A 22188-nucleotide genomic window follows, 5' to 3' on the forward strand; every position below is an offset into this window, starting at 1 on the left:
ATAGTACTCTCCTAGACCTGGCTTGGGATTTTTTCTATCTTCATGAATACTACATGTGAAAAAAAGCTGAGAAGTAAAAATTTCCTTCTGTTCTGATAATGTTTCCTCTTATGTTGTTGCTCTGAACTCTGTCATTCAGTTTGGAGAAAAAGTAGCGCCTCAAGATTCAAAAATATTACAAATGAAATCTTAACTTCTGCCTCCCCTAATTGAGTTAATCCCAGAAGGTTAAAGAAAATTCCTCCCAGAAATATGAACAAAACAGTTTTGCAATAAAGATGCTTATCAGTAAGCTAGCAAGATCTCTTATCAAGCACATTTTCCTTTACCTTAAGAACAGCAATGAATGGCACGAAGTTCACTCTTTGGAGCCCATTTTTATAGAGATCTGAAAGAGAACACATGGATATTATCCTTGCCACATATATCTGACAGGATTGTCTTTTGGTCTTACTTACAAATACAAGTTCTACATTAGGGAGAAGGAACCTTTGGTCTTCCTAGCATTGTGGACTAAATTCCCATCAGCTATGTTGGGCTGTGCCAATGGGAATTAGATTTGAAGAGTACGGTTGAGTTCAACACAGCTACTATTGTCATACACCTGGATTTTCCCAATATCCAGAATATTGAAGTCGGCAGCAGTGTCCAGGCAGAAACTGGGCAGTGTCCAGGGAAATCCAGCATTTTTTTATCCCCCAAAAGCTCAACTACTTTGGCCAAAAAACATTTCCCCACTGTTTGAAATATGGGAACCCTAACACAGGCTCTCTACCTCTGTTCTACCAAATCAAGAAATAAGGAAGGAAAAAAGAAAATAATTTAAATTTAAATCTTTGGCTGCAATGTTTTTTTAAAATTAAACTGTATTTAAAAGTAATTAATATATTCTTCTTACTTAATTAAATTAACCACATAGTTTAAATGTATCTCACTGCTTTGGAGAGGTTAACTTTATAAATCATAAACAGTAAAGCTACACAATACAGTGATTAACATTTCAGTATCTGCTTTTTAAAATATACTTAAACTCTAATGTATAAGAGACAAAAAACATCATTTAAAAAATAAATTTGACTGCATTACACTCTAAATAAGAAAAATGGGAGGAAATAGAACATCCCCAGAAAATTTGATTTGAATCTATGATAAAACATGTGAAAACATGTATGCATGCATGTATGCATGCATGCATGAGTTTTGTGCAATTTATCATACCCTCCCCCCCCCTCCGAAAAAGGCAAAACACACGAAAGGGCTATCAGTAGCCTGTGCACATGCTCATAACTCTGACATTTACTGCTCAGTGGAACAAGGGAATGGAAGGAGTATGATTACAGGCACAGAATTTTTCTCAATCTGAACACATTCTGTCACTGGTGTGGATGGAAAAAAACAACAGCTATAATCAGCAACACATGACTGCTGGTGTAGACAGCCCACTACAGTTTTGCTCCAAAAAACTTCAGAACACAGCATCTATAATGATACATCTGAAAGGGCTCACTCTTGCAACAATCATAAATATGTATATAGTTTTAACTATCAGTGCTTAATTGTTTTTAATGGATGTTATTTTCTATGTTTTAGCTGTTCTTGTTTTTATCTGCAAGCTGCCTTAAGTCCCATCAGGGGAAAAGACAGGGTATAAATAAATAAATAAACAAACATACCGTACTTGACAGTAAGTTCCATTTAAAACAATGGAGTTCACTGTCCCAAGCAAATGCATATATGATGTAATAGATGTATTCTCATTTGTTGTATTTTATAGTATCTGTGATTCAGGAAGATTGGAGACAAATAAATAACTGAAACTGACCCAGTACATCTCAGCATATGATTCTAAATCATTTGGCAAAATGCAGATACCATGGATCACATCAAAACTGAGGAGTAGGGGAGGAGAAAGAATGGTTTTGTCTGCAAGTAATCTGCTGATAACAGCATTCCAACAAAACTGCTCTGCTGCAGAGAAAGCTGAGCTTTCAGGATAATGCAAACTTATTTTGCCCACGTTCCATTGAAATAATATAATGTGTAGCACACTTTGGGCCTCCTGAAGGAATCATCAGCTTTACGCTTAATCAAACTATTGCCAGCTGCAGGAACTGGAAGCACTGTGTCAATGCATGCCCGACCCACACTGTGGATTCTCAAGAGTGATAATTCATTAGCCAGCAAAGCTGATAGGATCCAATGCAAGGAGGGCAGTCAGCAGAGTTGGTCTTCTGCAGCAAGTGTGAAGGTATCTCAGAGGAAAGGTTTGTAAAAATGCATTTGCCCAAGACAGCACACACATTCCCTTTGGATGTGTTATAATGCTTATTTGGAGCAACAAAACTGCTGTCTGGAGGTAAGCATAAGAAAATTAAATCCTGAATAAACTTCAGGAATACCTTTACTCTGGCCAAGGATATGGGTTAGCCTGAAAACTATCTTTAGTAAGGGTTTCCGTTTCAAGCATATACAGTCATACTTCAGACTATTTATAAAGGACTGTGAACTCAATGCTTGTTTTTGTATAATGGTTAAGCACTGTCATAGTCCCAACAAAGCCAACTGGACTATGATAGTTTCAATGTCATGCAATATCATTTGCTTGCTTATCTATCTAAATATGTGTTTTTGTTCATGTCTCCCAGGATCGGGACAATTCCAATAAAGCTGAGCATGATTTTATCAGATTAAATTCCATTAAAATCCCTACTCCTCTGGAAGCTTAGTTTCAGTTCCTGAAAACCAGCCAAAACAATTGAGCCTTATGATGTTTCCAGAAGAGCTGCACACTCATTAAGTGAATTTCTGAGAGGCAAAGCATGCCATGATTGTTAATCCTAGCACGAAGACAGGGTTCCTTTTTTTTTTTTTTTTTTTTTAGGAAGACCTCAAAATTGTTGAGCTTTTTAGATTGACTTGCCTAAGATACTTGGACATATGGCAGCCCTAACACTGATGTTGTGCTGGGTATAAGACAAGGTTCTCAAACTGAAATTCACGAGCTTCATTAAGTTGGTTGCTTATTACAATATGTAATAAGTAAAACAAACAGTAAAAATCAATTAAAAAGCATACAACATCTGGCTCAGTGCATTACAACTGTAAGAACAGGTAGAAAGATCCTCAGCAATTTTCAAGTAGTCCGTGGGACTGGGAGTGGAAAGTCTGTGAACCACAGGTCTACGCTTTTTAAAGTTTCCTAGGCAGAGACTGGTACCTGAAATTACAACATTGTTTTTCTCATTTCTATGAACTTCTCAATTTTGTCAGTCACATACTACATGAAGACTATGCTAGAGGTATTGGTTTAAATCCAGGCATAGGCAACCTCAGCCCTCCAGATGTTTTGGGACTACAACTCCCATCATCCCTAGCTAACAGGACCAGTGGTCAGGGATGATGGGAGCTGTAGTCCCAAAATATCTGGAGGGCCGAGTGTGCCTATGCCTGGTTTAAACCTGCCTAAATAGCAACAGGACTCTGCAGATGCTATGGCATTTTTTAATGAGCTTCAGCATTATAATTAAGGCAGGAGTAAGAAACCTCAGGCCCAGGGGCCAAATGAAACCCTCCAGTGTCTTCATCTGGTCCCCATGATTCTGCCCAAGGTTGGACCCCTCATTGGTCCTTCTATGTCCTTTCCTCTAGTAATCTTAACTAGCTTGAAAGTGTCTTTGAATTATGATGACAGTTATTGCTTGCCTGGATGAAGGATGGCAAGTGGTGTTTCTAGCCATACCCACCACTGATACATGGCCGCTACAGGGAATTGTGGCCATTGAACTGAACAAAGTTTCCCATCATTGCATTACAATATTAATGATGGGGTTCTGGACAAATATCTGTGAGATCACCATTGTATGGTTCTTCTTATTAGGAGACAAGAACTCCTACCATCCCATGGGGTTCATTCAGTCTTTCCTGTTCACTCAAGAGTGTTGCTGGCAGTGTCCACAAATAATTTTTCACCAATGCCATTTGGTGAGGCTGGCTCCTTTTTTCAGACTGCCTAAATCATGCCCTTGTAGCATCAGAGCTAGACTTACTATAATGCAACTTATGTATTGTTGCATTTGCTGATATACAGAAATTTTAGCTGGCACAGAAATTAATATTATGCCTCTAGCCAGAGGCAGTCTGTGGAAGCTCATCACGCCAGTGAGCCTCCTAGCCTGACTTCCTATGACTTATGAGCATAATTTGGTGTGTAGGTGTTTAGAACTCTTCGCAGTACAGATTCAATCAAGAGAACATATCCTCTTTCAGAACCCCTTCACAACTTCTACACCCAATAAAGATGTTCTTTGAATATATAATCTGCTCATCAAGGGTACACAAAGCGCTGTTTTCAGTGGCTGCCCCAAAATCATAAATCCTTTCTTCTGAAGACATAAAACACCTAACATCTGAACTTCATTCATAGAAATGTGGCCAATCACCTCCCCCTTTTTGTACTCATTTTTGAAAACTATGCATAAACCAGTAATACAGCAGGCAAGATTACCATGGGATATGTCTTCTGGGTTTTAAAAATTATGTATTTTAAAAAACTGGATTAGCTTACTGATATATTTCCACGATTTTGAGATGGAGCAAACTAGAAAGTGTAATAAACTATTCAACTTGAAACAGGCAAAACATAACTAATGGAGGCTATCAGACCTTTCCAGTAACCTTGGAGGGAGCTGGCTCCCAGAGGAAACCATAAAGCTGTCAGTCAAAAACTCATCTCTAGGTGATTTATTCCAAACAATTAGCTCATGGACAGGATACTGTTTGAAGATAGGAAGTCATGAATTGGGCCCACCTTGCCAGATCTCCATGCTTCTTATCACTATCTGGGTAGACACCGGCCAGAGACCCAACTTCTGTTTATTAGGGAGAGTCATTTTATTTCTATTCCCAGTTCCTACTCTGTTCACTTGTATTGCAGTGTTGAGTATCTGGTAATAGGCCATGGAGAGCACTTCTTCACCAGTCATTTATTGATGTGAGACGCCAGCTGAATCTGCTCTTTCATTTAAGTATTGAATGAAGTCTGTGAAAGTCTACTAAGGATCTTACCATATTATCCATACGGAACCAGCAATGGTAGTATTAGTAAATACATGTATGTTTTTCAGAAATTCTTGAGAAACAAACATAACTACACTAGATTGCAGAAAATAACAGCACAGAGTAAATATGCAGTTTTTAACTGCAATATCATATTTGCAGTACTTACCATAAACCACTTCTCTCACACACAAATGACTGACTACAGATTATGTCTCTGTAATAGTACAGCAGGTAGATTTTTTTTGTTCCCTACTAGTTTTTAAGAAACAATCAAAATATAAAGTGATTAAAGAAAAGCTTTTGTTCCTTTTAGATGTTTACTTAGCAACATAGATATGTGAAGTTTCATTTTCAGTTTTAAGTTTATTAAACATGTTTCCACATTAATTTGCAATTTCATTCAACGTTTATTGAAAAACTTTAAAGATTTTCATGTTCTTTCTTGTAGCAGCCAGTCATTTTCTTAGTTTGTTATTCCAATTATTTATTACATTTCTTGCTACAGGTACACCTGATTGTTTTAGAGTAGAAGTTTGCCTACATGGTGATTTGAACCCATTGTCCTTGGATCTAGTCTGATGCTCTGAATACTACATCACATTTATGTAAGCATCCATTTTTCTCAGCTCATTCTCCCTGATGATCAGCAATATTACCAATCCTATAAATAATTACCCGGGGGCAGTCATAAATGTATAGTGCTGATCACCCTTTCTCCAAACCATTTTCTTCCTTCCACTTTCCATCTTCTAGCCTGAAAGGACCATTGGCTTTTCAGTGCTACAACAATTGTTCCATGAACTGAAGACACTTCCATTCACATAAGAAGAGTTTTGTTCACAGAAGTTCATGACTGCAACTCTACTGCTCAGAGTTCCTACCCCCTATACACCATGCAGTTTCCTTAGCATGACTATATTCCTCACTTCCATATATTTGAACAGAAGCCAAGGAAGTGTGCCATTTAGGGCACAGCGTAGAACCTTAAAAAATTACAATAGAAACAACACAAGAGATTGATCTTAATTAGAAAATGAATACATGTAATGCTACCTTATAAAGGCATCTATTCCTTTCCAGTGAAAACGCCAATAGCAACATTTTGTTTGGTTTTACCTTCTGGTGGCCTGTTGGATGTTGCTACCACAACAACACCATTTTGGAACAGGTTTTCAAAGAGCTGCTTGAGAATCATGGCATCAGCAATGTCTGTGACCTGCGGAAGACAACACCGCCATCATGAGAGGCTGATTTTGACTTGCTCTATTAACTGATCTGCAACTGGTTTTTGTAGTCACAAAAGAGGCTTGTTGGTTAAATGACAGAAGATTCTAATTACCACTTGCAGCAGAAAAGGAGGGAATAATTAATAAGCAGTGAATGTGCAACAATATGTCGGTTCTTTATTACAGAGCCCCATCATTTTTTAACAAACTGCTGGAACAATTCTGTGTTAACTTCCATTCTAAAACTACAGGTGGGAAACACAGAAAAATAGATCCAAACATTTAAGAGGCCTCATTAATTTGGACCAACACACACACACAACCCTCAGAAGATCAAGGAAGAAAATACACACCAGCTGCTTTACACTTCTATTACCTTTCCAGCAAAGGATCACAAAGGTGACTTTAAATGGTCATGGAACTTTTGGAAAAAAGGACAAGTAGCCAAGTATACATAATCAGCTGCTGTTGAAAATAGAATGATATGACATAGATACTATTGTGCAATTGTTGCACAAAACAATTCAACAGATGGCCCATCACAAAAAATAAGCAATTTCATTGTTCTTTTTAAGTGCCTTCTATTACTGTCCATGAATAATCAAAAAGGCACTGCAGTCAGTTCCAGCACAGTCAGCCTCTTCTAACCTTCACAGACACAAATCACTCTCTCCCTTCATAGACACACACATACACACTCACTAACTCGTTGTCTCAATAAAAATGAGGGCAGCAATTAATAATGAAAAGAAACTTTTGTCTGAACGTTTTCACTTTCTTCCTTATTGTTCATCAAATTATTACAGTTGGGCTCAAAAGACTAACTTTATTATATGCTGAATTTAAATTAAACACATAAACTTATCACGGAGAAAGAGAACAAATGTAGAAGCAGGTATGAGAAAGGCCAGCTGAAAATGGTATAAGGCAGAGCTGAGTTTTTGAACAAAGTAGCTGTAATACATCTGAAATCAGAGCAAACGGCTCAGCTGCCTTTGCCCATAGTACCCTTCTATGCTTCTTTAAAAGGCACTTGTGAAACATTAAGAGCTAGTTTTGGAAGAGGCTCTGTCTGAACCAATTGACTCACGGCTGCAGGACTGGGCGGTGGGGGGGGGGGGCCTGGATGCTGCAATACTGTGAATGGGGTGGCTGCACATGCAAACAATCAATCCTGACATATAACCATGTGAGAAATTAGGATCTTTGGGGCTAGGAATAAAGAAAGAAAAAGAGAACTAAACAGGTTTTTAAACAACAACTACAAAAACCAGCTTCATGGACCATTGAAATATGCAGAAGGCAACACAAAGGAAAAGAGGAAGAAATACACACCTTTCTTCTAGTTTGGAAATTGAAGTGGAAGGCGTCATGCAACAGGACAATCTAGGTTTACAACAGGGAGACTTTGACAAGGCATAACACTCTGGCACATTAAGCTGCAAAATATTTATGACCAGAGGAAATGCAAAGAGGCCTTCTCAGTTGGTGTTTTGATGTTTCAGAATTTGAATCTATTTGCCTACCAAAATACATTAATTTTTTTAAAAGCTACATAATTAAAAAAGCAAGAGTCATTCTGTGTACTTGGGTGCCAATTTATGTCCTTTTGATCCTGTGTAGCTTTGGAAGAGAAGACAAAAGTGAAAGCATTCTCAAAGCCCAGGTTCTTTCTGTGCCCAGCATTCATTATAAATGGGAACAAAAGAAAAGGATACAAATTACCAATAAGAGGGATCTGCTAATGGAGAGAATGGAGAAATTTCATTAGCATTTAAGAGAAAAGATTTTTATGACCTAGAGTTGCTTTCTTTTCTCTTAAGTTGAAAAAAAATCATAATGTATGTGTGTAAGTGCTTGAAGCTCAGTTATCCTCTGATTGGTACAGTTTCTTATAATGAATGAAGAACATAAGCATGTATAAGCAGTAATTAGTGTTAGCTCAAAAATAAGAGCTTAAGTTTTTTTTATTACATGTTTTCAACAGCTTTTCCGGACTATAAGCATTGCATAAAGCATATTCATTTTTACCAAACACATGAGATATTGATAACATCACACAGTGCTTCTCAATTTTTTTGTCTTCCATACAGTTAGCATTCTATCCCCCCGCACCCTTACCATTAAGGACTTCAGACTACTCTGTTTCTGAGGAGCCTTTTCATTTCTGGTTGGGATTTATGAGGATGACATAAGACTAAGGGAGAAGACAGATGCAATATAAAAAGAGCATTCACTGGATGCAGGATGAGAAATAGTATTTATTTTAGCAGCACATCCCAATGTGCACTAATGCAACAGAATCTGGGCAATGACAATCAACCTACATACTATAGCAATAACAGCAACTAACTTCTGTATTTTATAGTTACTGTGTGTGCTTAATTTCAATTGGAACAAAATCTGTAACTGCTTTAATCAATCCTGTGATTTGAAGTGAAAGCCAACGTGGCTCTTCCATCTCTTGAATACTCTTGATGTAGTAAATGCAGTGGACCCTCGGGTTCCATGACCTTCGGGTAACATAATTTTCGGGTTGCGAACGCGGCAAACCTAGAAGTGTATACTTCTGGGTTTCGCCACGCGCACATGTGCAGAAGCGCTCTATTGCACCATGTGCAGAAGCGGCACCTCTTCTTACAAAATTTTCGGGGTTTGCACGGACCCCCGGAAAGGGATTAAATTTGTATCCGGATAGTCCACTGTGCAGCAGAATGTATTTCAAGACCCGGGGTTAGCTCAAATAGTTACATATTTACAAACAGTATCAAATTTTATAAATAATAGCTGAATACAATAATTTAGAATTTAGACATATTGTTTCATATGAGGAGGTTACTGTAATTACCTTGACACTCTCTTTTTGTTTCAAGTCTACAAATATGACATCTTGAAAAGTTGACCAATCAATTAATCAAGCACTTTTTAATGCTTCTGATTACATTTGACCAATCAATTGAACAGCATCCCACTCCTTCAAAGCAGAGAACACAAGTCCATCAAGTCACAACAAGTAGTAGAAAAGGGTATGAACACACAGGCCAGGAATGCAATACAAGCCAGAAAGCCATGTGTCTTAGTACATGCCCAAGAAACACACAGTTGAAAAGAACACACTGGATGAGAATTCAACAATGTCGTACTTGAAGTAGACCCACTGAAAGCCACGGACTTAAGAATCTTCAGGAAGACTTTGTTGGGTATCAGCCACAGTCCTAAAAATGGTCACCCAGTTACTAGTGAGCAGCACTGGCAGAGGAAGAGGAGTGTGGGGGAAGCGCACCGCCCCTGGCAGCGTGATCCCAGTAGGGTGTCATCGCGGCTGCCCCCTCTGCCCATGGTGGGCACCACGCCTCTGCTGGCGGCACACCATGCCACACCCCCAGGATGCGCCATACCCCTGCGGGCGGTGCACCCCGACCCTGGGATGTGCACCAGCCCTGCCCCCACCTGCTCTCCGCCCCCCCCCCCCAGTGCCAGAGCATGAAGCTCCACCACTGGTAAGCAGTAAGTCCATTCTGAAATGAATGCCACAGAAGCTCGCCTGAGGTGAAAGACCAGAACCAGATAGAAATCACAGCACCTTATGCAGTGACTGTTATGGTGGCAGTCATTGAAAAATAGTACACGCCTTAGGACTACACATCTGACACAAACCCAGGCACAGGGCTAGCCCAACCATGAGGCAAAGTGAGTGGCCACCTCAGGTAGCAGGATCCACAGGAACAGCAGATCCGGCCTCCAAGGAATGCATCGCCCACCCCTGCCAATGCAGCAGCAGCAACGACTGTGGTGAGCTCCTAGAAGGTTGGATCTGCCTTATCCTTGGCAGTCGCCTCCATGCCACTTCAACTGTGGCGCCTTGGCAAATAGGAGGCGCTGATGGTCTCCTACCACGTTTGTTCCTGATGTAGATCTTCACTCACCCCGCCTTCCTTGCAGGGGAGTGCCATTTTGTGGCTTGCCTCAGGTGATATACCTCACACCCATCCATTCTAACCATCCTCTGTTTGCACTACTGCTTCACTCTATAAACCCAAGCATGTGTCCCTGGCCTGATATCCATACATATAACAACTGTGGCTGCTGGAGAGCAAAATCAGTGCCTCCCAAACCAGTATGACATGAGGGCTGCTATTGATCTGATGTTCCATTGAACAAGTGGAGATGCAGTACCCAGCTGTCATTATTTCAGTGTCAAGGCTGTCACTTGGAGGAATTAAAGAAAAAGGAATATCTCAATCTAAAGTTATTGCCCAGGGCACAACAATATAGAAACATTTTATAGAAGCATTATCTTCTAACGTTTTTTTTTTTCAAATCCTTTCTATCACTTACCTATAGAAAGCAACTTTATAGGTGCTTTTCTTCAAACAGTTTTAGCAGCAGAGAAAGTGAATGCTAGAAGACATTTGGGTCCAACAGCCCATGCTGAGATTCAACTCCCTGACGCTGGGTAACTCTGGTGAAATCATTTTCTCATATTTCAAGTATCAATTGGCAAATGGAAATCATCGTGACCACAGAGCTCTTTTGAGAGGGAAGTGGTATCTTATCAGATAATGTATCTTGGTTGCCATTTCATTTTTTCTTCTTCATAAGTACACAGTGGATTATATCTTGCTTCTAAAATTACCTCCACAAGGGTATTCTTTCCATGCTCCCTTTTTCCAGTGGAGAAAGCTATTGTTGTAGCATATGAAATTCAAAGCTACCATCATCATCCACATGTCTAGTGCCCAACTATCTAACCCATTAAAATTGTATCTCACTGTACTTCATCTTGATGGCAGCCCATTAATACACATACTCTATGATCATTCAGCTAATGGCTCTGGAGCCAACACTTACCTCACTCACCCATTTAACAGTATCCAAGGCCTTAAAGTCAAGGTATATTATATACACTACATCTCCATAGTCTGCTATGCCAGTTTCCTATCAAAGGAGGAAATTAGGCTAGACTGGTATAATTTGTCTTTGGCTGATTCATGCCATTTATCATATTCCCTATTCTCCACTGGTCATTTACAAATGGTCTGCAGCTCAGTTGCTGGATATAACAGGGACACAATGGGACTACAAGTATTTTAATGATGAACTCCTCAACAGATTTATCACCTGTCAGGAAACAAACACACTTGATTGCCTTGTGCCACCTTGATTACTATTAACCCAGCTGTGAATTTTCACATGCCAAAGAGAAAAAATACTGGGATGTTGCAAAAGGGAAGTGGCAAGATTCCACACAACAATGTGGACAGCTCTGATTCTGGGCTTCTTGAACTACAAAACTGGAATAAATTTGGATTACAACTTTGTAGATGTACTTTTGTCTAAAGGAAACTCCGGATAATCTTGTTTCAAGTATTATAGCATGAAGAAGTCTCTGAAGGCACTGTTTGTAGGACAAAACTCTGCTGAATGAAGCAACTGACTATTGCAGTGGAATAAAATGCCCTATTGAATGCAGGAGTGGAGAAAGCAGCTCAGTTCAGAATTGCATCCACAGCTTCATTTCTTTGTTTTGTCCTGTGACAAAGAGAGTAATCTACATTATTAAGTGATTGTGCTGGCCAGAAACAGCATCCACACTGACTATGCTATTCAGGGCATCCAGAGGATCAGTACACTGATCAGTGCAGATTTCAGCTCATTCCCAAGGTAGCGCAAGATGAAACTTTACAAGGTCAAAAACAGGATTCTCAACCCTGGGTGGGCTTCATAATGCAAAAGGGCTATGCAGGCCCTGACTGTCCATCTGGCAAATGCCATACTGGCTGGTGCACTCAAGGCCCTCTGTATCTGTCTGCTGGGTGCAGAGGAAGGATGGCTGGATCACCCACCCCTGCTTTCGAACTCCTTTGCCCACCCCCCTGCTTCTTGTGGGTGACAGGGTTAGATGGTGACTGAGGCAGCCAAAGCTCCTTCTGTAGCAACTTGTGGAGAAGCAGCTTTAGATGCAAGTCAAAGATGAACCGGGCATAGCTGTGCCTAGTGGCAGCTGGAGGCAGATGGCTCTGGGGACAAAGCAGAATGGGAGGCTTTCCCCAAGCTGGCTCTGAACAGGGAGAGAGTAAGAATTGGAGGATGGGGGCTCAAGGTCACCTGCCACCCCTTATGGACATCAGAGGAATGTGAATGGATTTCTCCTCTTCCTCTCTTTGGTTAGTGGCATGTCACCCAGGTAGCTGGAAGAGGGAGGGAGGGAGGGACTTGCACCTTGGCTGGCTTATGGTTTCAACTGCAGAGAAGCAAGTAGGCAGAAGGTAAGGGGATGGGAGGGGAGAATGACTGGCTGAGAATGGAAACAAGGTACAGTGGTAGCTCGGGTTACATACGCTTCAGGTTACATATGCTTCAGGTTACAGACTCTGCTCACCCAGAAATAGTGCTTCAGGTTAAGAACTTTGCTTCAGGATGAGAACAGAAATCGTGCTCCAGCAGCGCAGCGGCAGCAGGAGGCCCCATTAGCTAAAGTGGTGCTTCAGGTTAAGAACAGTTTCAGGTTAAGAACAGACCTTCGGAACGAATTAAGTACATAACCAGAGGTACCACTGTATTGCTGAAATTCCATAAGCCAAAGTAGCCCATATAAAAATGAGTCAGGAAGGAAGAAGAGCTGTAGGGGAGGAAAGCCACTCAGGCCTGCAAGGGTAGATGCCCCAACCTAAAGGGTAGATTATTTGTTTCCAACCCACGCAGGACCTGAAGGGGGACGAGACTGTGGATATTTAAGCAGCGTTAGAAACTCCCATTGTTCCATGCACATTTTGCAACAGGAAATTTCATTAGCACAAGCAGTTTCTGAGCTCTGGGCGCAGTACTGCACCTAAGATTTCAGATTAAAACTGCAGAGTGGAAGGAAAGGAGGACCTTTTCCTGCCTCCCCACTTCCAGCTACTCTCCTAAGATTGGAGAAGAGACCCCCTTAAGAATATTAGGAGGGTGGGAAGGGAAGGACTAGACCATGTGAAAAATTAACATAATATTTTAGCTGCAGTTCATTTATTTTCAGCTTTGTAGTCTTCTTGTAAAGAAAAGCGTGCCTAGACATTCTGTTGTTGTGCCCATAACCTAGGTTTAAGATGCCATTTAGCTCCTAGCTAAGTCAAGAAGCTATCCCAGTAACTGTCCAGGACAGCAGAATCCATTAATTGCTCCCTGGTGGAGAAGACAGCAAGCAGGACACAGTTTTCTGCACCAGACAATGGGAGCTCTGGGTCAGAGCTCTGCAATAGTTAAATACGGTATTTTTTTTAAATTAAACACATATTTACATTTAAACAAGTGTATGACATAAAGCACATAATCTGGCAGAGCCAACAGAATTGAACCTAGGCTGGTGTACTGTCTGTCACAGGTGCTGGGGTGCATTTTTAAGGAAGAATTGGTGTGTGGGAAGGTTTAACAAAGGCTCCACAAAATGCACTTGCCACTACTGTATGCAACCACCTTAGTCCCTCTTCCCCAGTTACTACCAGGTACTGGTATTTCAAAGGAAATAAGGTTAGGAATTACACTTTACCAGCCAGCCTTAGGTAAACCTTTGTAAATGTCAATTAAAGATACTGTAACCTTATTAAAGCAAATCCAAGTCTTAAGGAAACAGTTAACAACTGACTTACAGTGTTTACCTTATTTTACACTTATAGTTTATAATAAATAAATAATAACTTGTAACTTTTACTTATAAAAGTGTGGCTGGCTAAAGTATCACAGCCACTGTGTTACAGTTAAAGGTGCTGATAAACAGTATAATACAGATATATCATATTTGATGGGAGCAGTTAGAAGGTGAATCAGCTGTGGTAAAAAAAAAAGCTAGTTCTCCACATGCTAAAGAAAAAATTAATTCACTGCAACTTGCCTTCTACATGCACATAATGGACAAAGAGGGCGAGTCTATCACCTATACATCTACTTGAAGCTGTGGCTTTAGGCCATGTGAACATCTATACTACAACTTTAGATCTAGAACAGGGCAGCCCACAGCTACAGGTTCTGGTAGAAGTTGGAAGGGGGAAATGTTCTACAGTACGCTTCCAATAGCACATGATATATAAGGCCAGCAAAATATCTTAGTGGAACATCCAGGATACCATGCAATTAGGCTAGTTCGTATCAGCAAAGTCTTCAAATGGCTAAGCTGAAAAATGTTTTGCGAGTTTAAACTTATTTCCCAGAAAGGAAATTAATGTACTTCTGGTCTAATGTATTATTACCTGAAATTCATCAAAGCACAAGAGACAAGCCTCCTCACTTATTTCAGCAGCTACTGGGGCTATTGGATCATATGATTTAGCCATTAATCCAGGTTTCCGTTTTGGCAGGTTCTGTTTAAGGCGATGTATTCCTGAAGAGAAGACAGCGCACAGACAATAAGCAAAAACTAATAAGAGATGGTCTAAGTAAGCCTAAATATAGCATCATGCTTATCCATTAGTAAAACCAGCGATATGACAGTTAAGTCAAAAGTGAATTTAAAAATACATTTTAAAAGTTGTCTAGTCAACTTTTTGGAGATTTATTTTATTTTTATTCAGTATTGCTTTTTTCTAGACCCTGGATGAGAATTTGAATTACCAAATCACAAAAAGAAAAAGAGCACTTCTGTGTGGAAGTTATACCATTGAGGGGAGGGAGGTAACCACAAAGTACTGGAAAAACAGTAATAAAATAAAGCTTCATAGGTTTACAAAATGGTGTGGGCTTGGAGGCAGGAATGTAGCCTTGATTGTTGAAAACTACATCTCAGGAAATGGTTTCAGTTAGCTGAGTCAGTCACAGAAATATGAAAGTCTGTGCAACTATAGTGAGTTGGCTCACATGTAATATTAAGGCAAACCACGGCTTAGTGTGAATAGGCAAGTGAATAGAGAAAGTGTAAGTAAACAGAGAAGCGGGAAAGGATATAAAGAAACTGTGAAGAAACCTCACATAAAGTCCGGGAACATTAAGGACTAAACATTAGTAGGATGGGAGGTAGAAGAGGTCTGCGTGCCAAAGTACAATGAACCCATATTTCATGTTTTGACTCAAAATAACTAAATACTTCAACTACAGGTCCTGAAGAAGGTGCACTGTGGAGAAATCAAACTTCTTATCCCACTTAACATGCCACCTATTACACAAAGCATTACTAAACTTGCAGACAACAAATTACTAGAGAGATGAACTGTCATCTTATTATGGTTGTGGGAACACCTCCTCAAGCACAGACCTAGGGACAGAATGATTTATCTATCTATTGATACTTTTAACATTTCTGTGGGACAACGAGCACTGGAATAATAATATCTGTAGAATGTAGGACATCACAGCAATGTGTAATCAGCAACGAGGAATTTTAGTCTACCTTATATATGAATAGGAAGATGTCCGTGGTTGGTTGCAGAAGGAAATCACTCACTCTAATTTGATGGCCTTTTCCTATATTCCTAATTTGATGTCCAAACATCTCAAATCCAGAATGTTTACTTGAGTGAGAAACAGAAACTATGTACCGTATTTTTCGCTCTATAAGACGCACCAGACCACAAGACGCACCTAGTTTTTGGAGGAGGAAAACAAGGGGGGGAAAATTCTGAATCTCAGAAGCCAGAACAGCAAGAGGGATCGCTGTGCAGTGAAAGCAGCAATCCCTCTTGCTGTTCTGGCTTCTGGGATAGCTGCGCAGCCTGCATTTGCTCCATAAGATGAAAAACATTTCCCCTTACTTTTTAGGAGGGAAAAAGTGAGTCTTATAGAGCAAAAAATACGGTATCTGTTTCTCACTCTTCCTCCTCCCCTCTTTTTTTTACTAAAACAGTTTTTACTCATTTTCATGTATATTTCTATCACTGAATATGAATGTAACAGGAATGCAGAAGACAGGATCTGCTTTTTAGTTAAAACCAGAAGTCTGTAATCATGCAAATAAATACGATGTAACACAACTGGTCTACTGCCTGCTGATGTCACAGAAAAAGTGAAGTCTACATACTCAAGTCTTGCAGTAATTTTCCCACAGCAATCTCTAAGGAAAAGGAGCATTTTGGGATAACTTTATTCAAAGTGAAAGATCAGAGGTCCCCCAGAAACAACCTATAAAAATCCCTTCTCTATTTTCAGATAATAGCTCTCCCTTCTGTCACAGCAAAAGGATTCAGGAGGAGGATGACAAGACATTAAGAGGCAGACAGTGTTATGAACATGGGACATATCCATACCATACTGTACTGCATCAAAGAGATTTAAACTTACTTTTGTGCACATCTAACATGAAGCCATGAAAATGGACTCTCTTTTTTCTTTCTACTTCTATATGAGAATAAAATATGTCCATCACCATTGTCTTTCCTGTGCCTTCAAATAAAAACACACATACCCAACAGGTTGTTAATTTAAAACACTATGTACTGATTACAGTAATGACTGTTCATTAGCATCGAGCTAATGAAATCATAATCGTGATCTGAACAGTACAAAATCATTATCTTTGGGAAACAAGACTTCAGCTTATGTGGATGGAATTGCTTGTATTATCAGAATCTGAACTAAATATAATATCAGAACCAGCAACTGTAATTATTGCTTCCATTTGAAATACTTTCAGCAGCACACATTATGAATAAATGTGATGCCTCTCTTCTTATTTTCAATTTTTATGTATCAACTACAAATGCAGCCTTGTTTAATCAGACCAAGGGTCCATCTACCAAGCATCCTGTTTCCAATCATGGCCAGACAGATGCTTCTGGGAAGCCCACATAAGCAGGGCATCAGGTCAGCTGGCTGACTACATTGTATGCAACCCAGTACCAAGCCTTCAGAGGTACACTGCAACTGAATTTGGAAGTTGTTTGAACCAATAGCTAAACCTTAAATTTAATGCATTGCAAAAGGAACCAAATTAATATGGGTTTAACTGTTTCTTCTTCGATGTTTGTCAATAGATATCTCTGTCTTGCACTTAAGGATAAAGAAATACACATTTTAGCAGCTCAATGCAAAAATACTTTGATCTATTTAGTCCCATTACCATCAACAGAATTAACATTTTCCAATGACTAGGTATTATTTGAAAACATATGCAAATATTATACAGGAAAACATTCGGATATACTTCTGATAAACTTACCAACATCTCCATAGACATAAAGGCCTTTTGGGGGTTTATGTCTTGTAAACAACTGAAAATAAAGAAAATTATTCATTATACTTTATTTTGCTCTGATAAAAGTTAAATAATGAAACAGACACAATGTACAACACATATTTATCAAGTACTCTGTCATTTGCAGTAAGTTGAGTCTGGCTTAGTTTTGACTTACAATGAAAATATATGAAAAAACAAACTTTGATAGCAGATGGTGTCCTATCAATTAAGAGCAAGCACAATGCAATGAATTGACTGTTGGGTTTGGGCAGAGTCCAGATTAAATAGATGACTTTGGGCATCATCATCCAGTAAGCCCAATATACGGTACCTCTTCTCAGGCATGCTGCAAGGATTTTAGGGGAAAGGATATATAAGGTTGGATGATAACATATACACCTAATAATATCCCGGAAAATAATGTTTGGGCTTGTTTGTTTTTAAAATGTTAAAGTTCCTATTATGTTCAACTAGGAAAGGAATTAACCCTTTAAATTAAAACAGTTATTTCAATAAACATGTGAACCTTACTTCCTAACTCACCCAACTTGCATTTCTGAGGACTTCCTGTACCCAGATCTTTACAGCTTTGTCTTACAGTTTGTGTCAATGTTACTCGGGAAATGTTAGATGTATACTAATTTTCTGTCCAAGACAAGTCTTCAGAAAAAGGACTTCAACTAATCTGAATTTATTTTTAGTTTTATGACACTGGTATTTTCTTATGGTTGCTTAGATCTGTACCTGGGAGTACAATTGTCATACAATTAGCCTTTCTGAAGTAATAGTGGTGAGGATGGTGATCTAAAAATTCCTCTCAAAACAGAAACCTCATAAATGGTCACCAGTGTCTAGCACTATTGTGTCTGCAACTCAAAATTCATGTTGCAGATGTTTCTGATTATCAAAATATTTTATTGGCTAGTTGACTCATCGCGATCAAACTGCACTTTAGCTTTAGTCCCTGCAGCTAGTATTTTATTAAACACATACCAATAACCACATTTCAAAGCATTTAGAAATAAAAATTGCAAACTAGTATATATCTGCAGCAACAAGAACCACTTCAACACACACAACAACAAAACTCCACAAAATAAAACTATGGCAAATGTCCATAGCCTGTTAGCCTGTAAAAAAAAAAAAAAAAAAAAAAGCTATTAGAAAAATGCAGATGTTTTAAATGTAAATTTATACTTGTCTATCTTTTCAGCTAACGTGTGTGTGTGTGTGTGTGTGTGTGTAGAAATCAAATACACAATTACATCAGTGTGGCTATTTGCAACCATGAGAATTACATGGGTTATCTTTTTTAAAAAAACAAACAATAATGGATACAGGGTTTTGATTACAAAGGAGATATCAGTGCATAGAAGCAGGCATCTGCATGTGAATTGCACTTCTTCATCTGACCCCATATGTGCCAAATGGATGTATATGTATGAAATAAGGTGAGGGATATAGCAACCACTAAATTGATCAAGGTTCCATCTATATTTCCTAAGATGGAGCTATTCAGTAATGGTGATATTTCTGGCCAGCATCATATGCAATTCCCATTTTTATCGCTTTGGAAGAAGCAACCAAATTTTTGGAACAGGATGGCAGGATGTTTTAAATGCATCAACTATACGTATATAGTCTATCTAATGTAACATTATATACCCTGGTATTCTTAGAAGTACTAATAGTGGTCAGTCAGGCAGATCTATTCAAAAATTAAAGATAAATAAGCTAGCATCCAAAGAGTTATCTAACTGGTTTATTGTGCCCAGTGAGGCTTTAAAATAACATTTCTTGAACAGAACTTGCATGGAAAACAACTTTTGAAACTGGGGAGTTTGCTGTACAAAGAAAACAAGTATAGAACCATTAGTAAAAGCCTTTGATCTCACCTCAAGTAGCTCTTTGGATCTCTATCACTTATATAAAAACAATCAAGCATTCTGAAATATTTGTCTTTAGATTTTCAACCCACTACATCATTTGCTAAGCAACTGGAGAGAATTATTTTTACATATGCATGTTATTCTAAGCAGAAAAAACTGGTAGTGAGACAGGTCTCATCAGTTTATGTGATTGCATAGATATTCACCATCATATTTCACAAATGTACTAATTTAGTTATTGCTTTTACAATTTTTTTAATGTAACACTAGAGCTGAAACATATTAAAGTTCAAATTTTTTGATCTCACATGGAGCTGAGCAATTTCTAGACTGTGTTTCAAATAAAAACTGCATTACAGATAAGTATTTTCCTCATCAGTTTGTCAAGTTTCTTTGCCTTTTAAAAATCAGTATATTCAGCAAGCCACACAAGCTAACTATTACAAACTAAACCACTTGAAGATTTAATTTAGAGCCAAATTAAACTGTGCCCCAAAATGTTAATTCGGTGGACATTTGCAACAAGGTTTCAGATGTTCTGAAACTGTTTCAGTAATAGTTAGCTGCAACTACTGTAGTAAATTGTGCTGCGAAAATACAGGAAGACAAAATTAGGGTTGTTTTTCTAGCCTGTCTGTTTTTTAAGGACTTGTTTTCAAAATGCTTGCTTACTATTATTCAATATACTTAATTATTCAAAATTACTTAATATTCAAAAACTGAACAAGGAAAGAACAAAGAAATAAGGAAACAGAAATGGTGATCTGCATTAGAATACTTAAGAACAGAGTAGAAAATTGTGGAGATTACATTTTACATTGTTAACACTCCAAATCCAACAGCTCCTTTTTTTTTTGCAAGAAGAGTATTTATAAGCGATCTGGAGTTAAAGTTGAGCAGTGAGGTGGACTAGTTTATAGGTGACACAAAATTATTCAAGATGGCAAGCTTGTAAGCAGCGCCAACAAAAAAAGTACTCTAAAAAAGTCTCCAAGCCAGAAGACTGAACAACAGTGATACACACTGCAGAGAGTGGATGGAGGAGAAAGAAATTGCATGCATGCTGAGAGGGGAGTCAATACTTGTGCTAAGCAGAAATCTTTGGGTAACAGAACAACATGTGCTGAAAATATCAGTTCAGTATTAAGAGGTAATCCTCATAGCATTGCTCATGACTGAAGCTGTGGGGAAAGGTTGTATGTAACTGTGGAGGGGATGTTTCATCTAATGGCCAATTCCTAACATAAGGGTTTTTTGAGAGGAGAATTATATCTTGCATTACAACAGTTTTTCTTAAAAAAAATAAAGAAGTAAATACAAAGTAATAGTGTTAGACTGTTGCTTTAGCTAGTTACTTTTTCTTTTTAAAAGTTCCATATTGCTTAACTACAATGGTCTCTATAGGGTGGACAAGAAACACAACACAGAAAAGGTATAAAATCAGACGGCTGAAATAAAATGTCTGCTAGAATAAAAGAGTATTGAGTAGGTGCCAGAAGCTCAACTGTGAGGGGGCCTGTTCTGACCTCAACTGAAAGAGAGTTCCACAAAATTGGGTCCACAATACTGAATACATAGCTTCTGGTAGATACGAGCCGTGCATCTGAGCCACGGGGACGGCTGACAGGGACTTCCCTCAAGTCCTCCGTGATTAAGCAGGGATATGAGTGATTAGGTGGTCCTTGCGGCAGCCTGGAACCAAGTTGTTAAGGGCCTAGTAAATTAATACAAGAACATTCAAGTTGGCCTGGTAGCATATGGGCAACCAGGGTGACACTTTTTAAACACCACTGTTGGTGGTGGTCTATATGGACCATTGGTCTAGGAGTGCAAGGTTGCTCATTACAACCTTAGACTCAACTGCCTACCACTATGTTCTACCCAACTCATCTCATCCACTTTGTCCAGTATCCCTACATATTTCCTACCCTTTTCATATTCACCCTTCCAAGGGTCTTCTTAGTTAATTCCCAATACATGACAATACAAGGGACTACTGACATTTTCCTCTCTGTAGCCTAGTGCTGAAAGTCTAGCAGCAATGATCCAAAGATTTAGGCAGAACTATCAAAGGCTATGTTTAAGGAAGCTTTTAATGTTTGATGGACTACTATATTTTAACATTTTGTTGGAAGCCGCCCAGAGTGGCTGGGGAAACCCAGCCAAATGGGCGGGGTATAAATAATATATGATGATGATGGAATCAAGTATAGTCCGATAAAATAATCAATTTTTATCATTCATTTCTGTTTACAACTCTGACAATTGTGTTCTGGCAAAAAGTTCTTTGTGGGACCAAGGTATTGCCTTCTGACAGCAATAATGAGCAATTCTAATGGTGAATCTGTTCACTGGGAAGTGGAGGGAATGACTTTCATCATGATTTTGGAAGCACATAGGCAGATGTACTGAAGTTCATGGAACAGTGGCAGCTATATTATATTGCACCTCATGCTAATCTTACTTTATTGCAGGAGAAACAGAGCTCAGAAACCTGAATACAGCTTGTAGGCCAAACATTGTTTCTGAGAACTGAGATTAAGTTTGGAATAGAGAAAGCCCTGCCACACACTTGAGAATTGTGGGCATTTAAACAATATGTGTTTAACTGTGAACAAAACTTTACAAGGCATGTACATGGGTAGGGCCTCCCCCTTCAATATGAATAGATAGGGATTTCACAACTAATCCATAACCAAGTCAGAACAACTTCATCAGTTATTAAGTGACATATTTGACCAGAGGTGGCCAACATGGTGCCCTGATGGGCTCCAACTCCATCTTCCTGGATCACCGGTCATGATGGCAAAGACTGATGGGAGCTGTAGTCCAACAACATCTGGAAGGTACCATGGTGGCTACCCCTACAGATCTG

At 39.0% G+C, this 22188-nt stretch overlaps 1 protein-coding gene across 1 annotated transcript in view; it reads right to left on the reverse strand.

Annotated features, from left to right (window-relative positions):
- The window catches only part of AFG1L (AFG1 like ATPase), a 59466-nt gene that overhangs the window by 33569 nt on the left and 3709 nt on the right, over window positions 1-22188 (reverse strand). The window contains exons 3-7 of the mRNA XM_083433560.1: window positions 17407-17458; window positions 16530-16631; window positions 14510-14640; window positions 6175-6274; window positions 330-388 (exon numbers count right to left, since the gene is read on the reverse strand). Coding sequence (XP_083289686.1) covers window positions 330-388; window positions 6175-6274; window positions 14510-14640; window positions 16530-16631; window positions 17407-17458 — 444 coding nt within the window. The remainder of the gene's footprint in view (window positions 1-329; window positions 389-6174; window positions 6275-14509; window positions 14641-16529; window positions 16632-17406; window positions 17459-22188) is intronic.

Source organism: Podarcis tiliguerta (genome assembly GCF_965153285.1).
Source record: "Podarcis tiliguerta genome assembly, chromosome: 3".
NCBI classification, from domain to species: domain Eukaryota; kingdom Metazoa; phylum Chordata; class Lepidosauria; order Squamata; family Lacertidae; genus Podarcis; species Podarcis tiliguerta.